Below are 4,968 nucleotides of genomic sequence, written 5' to 3' on the forward strand. Positions count from 1 at the left end.
GGGGGACCCGAGGGGGGACCGCGCGCCGCGCCGCAGCCCGGAGCCGCCGCCACCCGCTCCTGCGCCGGGCGGGCGGGCAGGGCCGCGGGGCGCGCCGGGCCCGTCACTACGGCTGATGGAGGAGCCGCTGCGGCTCGTCCTCGGTGCCGCTTCACGCGGTGAGGGCCMGCACGGCTCCCCGCGAGGAGGGGAACAGCCGCACGGCCCGGAACCGGTGACCCCCATCGCCGGGACTGCTGGGACCGCTGGCCAGTACGGCACCAACAGCTAGTGCAGACTGTGAGGAAAATGCACGGTGTCTGCCAGGAGCAGGGAAGGGGCTCACATGATGGGAGCCAGCATTTCTCTGTGAGTCTGGGGTGTAAAAAGCATGGCAGAAGCGAGCTGGTTGCTSCCTTGCCAACCATGCCGGCGTGTAGATTACAGAGTCGTTTAGGTCAGAAAAACCCCYCCAGATAAAGCTAACCTGACATTGCCGCGTCCACCAGACACACAGCAGTTGGTTCCAGATTATACTTTGTTTTAATTCAGCTAGAACTTGAGAAATAGTTTCAGCACAGAACGAGACAAGGCCATGTTGCTTTGCTTGGCATGTTCATTCTGAGGGACTGAGTGGAGGAACTGATAATAGCTCGCCCTCCCTAAGTTTCTGTGATTCCCATGGCTATTGCCACATACTAGCACTTAGATTGGGGTGACCCTAAAAATCAGTGGAGGTCACTGCCTTCATCTGTACGTGCAGAAGACTGTGTGATCTCCGTAGCTCGCCCTTCACTGCTAGTCAATGCAGTGTCTCTTGTACTTGTTTTTTATTACTCGATGAGGGCAGAATATTTTTATTTGTTTCTGATCTGATTCCATTCTGCTTTCAGTCTTGCCAGAAAATTCACAGCCCCTAGACAAGAATTTCAAACAGAGGAATAGAATAAACCCCTCTTGTAACCTGGCAACATCTTGCCTATTGCTGTGTTAAGGGAGACCAGAGAACCCTGTGAGCTGCAGGCACATGGAGCTGTCTGGAAGCAGATCAGTGCTCCGGGCCATCACTGCGGGCTCGGCCATCGTGGTGGAGCCGCAYTCTGCTCGTGGAGTGGCTGCCGTGGAATGGCCGCCGTACTGCCAACGCCACGCTCGCCCCAGGGCCGCAGAGGGGGGGGTCTGCTTCTTGCTGCTCTCTCCCCGCTTCCTCCGTGGGCTTCATATTCCCAGCAGTGYCCTCTGATGTCACACACTGTCGTGCAGGGCTTAGTGTGACAAGCAGCGAGCTGCAGATGTCTTGCAGCAGCTGTGGTGTTAATRATTTGTCTGCATCTGTCAGTCACTGGGGGTCTCTAGTGGATCCATCACAGTGGTACCAGAGCATTCCAAGAGTRGTCACTGGAGAAAGGCGGTGGGAGTGCGAGTGCTGAAAGTGAGCCGTGGGAGCTGTGCCGCCATGCTGCCCTCCACCCCCTTCCTCCGCTGATCTCACACTCTTTCTTTGCCCTCGCTTCCACATGTTGTCCCTCTCTGTTCCCAGCTCTGGCCTCCCGCTGCTTCTCTCTGTTGTCCAGAGGGGTTAGTTCTCATCTCTTATGCTGGAAATGCTGCCAGCRAATGTTTCTGTGTGCTGCCTGCCAGGTCCCTGGGGAAAGGGCCTGGAAATGCAGTGCGGGAGGAGCAGTGGGAGCAAGGGAAAACCACTGCTCGCCTGCTGCATTTTGTAATAGAAAAACATCTCCACGAGGTGCTGAGCTCTATGTCACTGCTGAAGTTGCCCCCTCCCCCTTCCCCTTGCCCCAGAATTTCCCATCCCTGATGCAGAGGAGAGGCTGCAGCACCACCACGGAAAACTGAGACGTGTTTTTCAATTTGCCTCCTGCTTATCTCTGCTGTTTGGACAGAGAGGTTTAAAAAGCTGGATTTTCTGTCCCTGCAGAGTAAACAGACAGAGCCCGGCAGCACAAACTATTTCTGGCTTATCAGTGGAGGAATGCAGCAGCTGAGGCTGAGCGTGAGTGGGCCGTCAGGAAGGCCCTGAAGGGGCCCCCTCCCCACTCCGCGCTATTAGAAGTGTGAGAGCCCAGCAGGACTCAGAGGGGAGAGTTGGAGAAAAAGGCAGAAAAGGGAAAGAAAGAGGAAGAGAGAGAGTGAGAGAGGCTGAGCAGATCCTGATGGCTACAGATGAAGTTACAGGAGGGGCACGCAAAGCTACGAAAAGCAAACTTTTTGAGTTTCTTGTCCATGGGGTGGTGAGTCGGAAAAGTTAGTGAGCTGGCTGGCTCTGAATAGAGGGATGAGTGGAAACTGGAGGCTCTGTGCTGGGCTGGATCGCCTCCTGCAGTGTGCTCCTGGGGCGCTGGTAGCTGCCTCACCGGGAGGACCCTGGGGTCTGTGGAGCCTCCAGCCTATGCACTGATTCATTGATAATGTAGGGTTGTGTTTGGGGGGATGTGTKCTGTGTTTTTTGCCGTAATTCTCCATGAATGGTGAATAGCATGCTTTTCAGCCTGATCATGGTGCAGAATCTGCACTGGATCTAACCCAAATGGGCTTGTAGGACACTTTGTTCTGTAATCAAACTCGTGTTTTGAAAAAACAATTCTGATGAGAGCCTGATGAAGCCTTGTGATGCTGCCTCTGGTTCTTGTCTTCAGTCTTGGTTCATATGTATCCTCTGGCTACTTAACAGGTGACTTTCAGGGGCTTGAAGAGATTAGCTGTGCAGATCTGTAACAGTCTACAGAAACTGACCCACGAGAGAATTTCAGGCTACCATGCTTAATTAAAGCAATCCTTCAGGTCTTTAAAAATGTTCCAGCTGTGGTTTAAGAATCAGGTCTTTTGATCTCCATTTAAGGGGAAATGCTTACCCTGTTTTGCTGCCATTGGAAATGTTCTTTTAATGACTCTAGTGTCTGAGAGCAGTCACCATTTGGATTTCTAGCATTGATACACATTAAACCAAAACAAGGCTGTTGAAGAGCCCCGAAGAAYGCGACATTGTGTGGATACTGATGGTCCCGAGTGCTTCTTTTTTGAGGTTTCTGGCACCTCTTGTGACACCTTTTTTAAGAGATCAGGTGGAGGCTCTTGTACAAAGATCACAGAAACCTGTGGGGGTCATGGCAGACTATTGAGTTGTCTCTATTATTCAGGCTATGATTCAGGCTACGATCTACTCCAGRTGTGTAGGATCTTGTGTGTGTCTTGTAGATCCTGGATATGGTGGGACTGGCAAGGTTAAGGACTTTGAGGTGGCATTCTATGTCGGTGAGAGGTGTGAAGACATGCAGAGGAGCAGGCTGGGTGAGATGGGTGTCCGTTCTGGGTGACGGAGAGTGGGTGTGCAGGTGGTATTGGTTTTGTTGTGCACATGTGGGTTCGCCAAGGTGGTCTGGATTATGGTGATTGTATCTAAGCAGAACCAGAAGCATGTTRGGAGGGTGGCAAATGGAATGATTTTTCCTTTTCTAAAGTTTCTTTTGGCTTTTGCACACCAGCAATCTTCCTTTAGTCTCAAGAAGAGTGGCAAAAAATAGTTATGTGAATTTGCTTATTCCAGATCTMGCTGGCCTTCGTGTGAAAGCAGCATGCAGGCCTCTTAAGCCTGGGAAATTTTTCATTAATACTGGAATGAATATAGGAGAAGTAATTTCCATTACTTATTTGGATGCCAGGAAAGTCTGACTTTTTTGCCCAGGGAGTTTTGTTGCTAGTGGCATCTTACTTGAATATATGCATTAGTCTGGAATATATGTATATGTTTGTCATCTTTGTGCTCCTTGTTGTCAAGCCCGGGTCTTCTCGGCTGTTGTGGTGCCTGAACATCTCTTGTATCACCCTCTCCTTCATTATCTCCCTTCATTTTGCATTGCGGCCTCATTTGTTCTTTCCTTTAGTTTCTTCCTCATATCAGGTTAATTTTGATCAAAACATGRGTTGAGGTATTCACTCTTCCATTACTTAAAAAAGGTAAAAAAAGTTAGAACTTTAATCTCCCTAGGCCCTGTATCCTACCAAGTAAGATTGTGCCATGCCAGCCATTACCTTGAGTTTACATAGTGCAGGCTCCTGTGYTTTGTTCAGGGACCAATCTCTTCTTCAAATGACTAATTTTTAAATTCTGTCTATGATTACATTATTTAATTTTGTTATTGAAAATTATTTTCTTTTCCCCCCCGTAAAAACTGGGAGAAGCAAATAGAGGTAGAATGCTGTGAGATAGATTTTTTTGCTTTGTTGACACTTAAATGAACAGGATAATTCTGCAGTATTTCTTAAGGGCAGTTAGCTCTTGGATTCACTTGATCTTTCTGGAAACACATATTCCTTTGCTAAGGTCACTTTAYCCTTTGCTCTTGTGCACCTGATCTTGATTTTGTGCTTTTCCATATTGCCAAACGTCTGCTTCCTCATTTGTCCCAGGCACATAAGATCCCCCTAAAAGGTGAAATCTCTTAAAGTTTAAAACTCTAAAGTCTGAACCTTCATTCTCCTCCTACTTGAGACCTTGATAGTTTGTTACACCTCTGGTTAGCAGTTGGGCTTTTAAAAAGTTTAAATTTCTTTCAGTTAGTTATTTTTACTATGCTTTTACTCCCGTTTCATCAGCATCTTGCACATTATTTTTGTGGGAAGAATTTTTTTTCCCCCAAAGACTTCATCCTGTACTTTGTCCTTTTTTGTTGTTGTTGTTCCTCTCTTTTTCTAGCATTTTTAGGCATTAATCACCACATTTGTGTTGATTTATCTTTTTATCAATGCATTTTCTGCTGTCCAGTAGTACATTTCAGGYAGTCTTTATGGCATTTCTCTGGGCATGCAGCTGTTGCCTTTTATTTTGTTGAACAGGTTACTAATGTTGCCGCAGGTCATTCCTTTTCTTGGTTTCCTCTATCCTCTGGTCCCTACCATAGGCTTCACTGCTGGCTGGATTCCTTAAATGGATCCTGCCTTTGTCTCCCTCCCCTGCTCACTCTTTATTTC

The 4,968-nt window shown here is 48.2% G+C and overlaps 1 protein-coding gene across 5 annotated transcripts in view; it reads left to right on the forward strand.

Annotated features, from left to right (window-relative positions):
- Positions 1-4,968, forward strand: part of SMARCD3 (SWI/SNF related, matrix associated, actin dependent regulator of chromatin, subfamily d, member 3) — a 71,971-nt gene that overhangs the window by 20,383 nt on the left and 46,620 nt on the right. For 2 of the 5 annotated variants that reach the window (XM_057367913.1, XM_057367917.1), the window contains exon 1: positions 2,034-2,231. The exons of 2 other annotated variants lie outside the window; for them this stretch is intronic. In XM_057367913.1, coding sequence (XP_057223896.1) covers positions 2,154-2,231 — 78 coding nt within the window. In that variant the 5' untranslated portion in view covers positions 2,034-2,153. Of the gene's footprint in view, positions 1-136; positions 349-2,033; positions 2,232-4,968 lie in introns of those variants that run through there. One more of the 5 variants, XM_057367914.1, reaches the window with a different exon arrangement.

The sequence above is a fragment of the Malurus melanocephalus genome, unplaced genomic scaffold, assembly GCF_030028575.1.
Source record: "Malurus melanocephalus ecotype Western Australia unplaced genomic scaffold, MMel_1.1 scaffold_86, whole genome shotgun sequence".
Lineage (NCBI taxonomy): Eukaryota > Metazoa > Chordata > Aves > Passeriformes > Maluridae > Malurus > Malurus melanocephalus.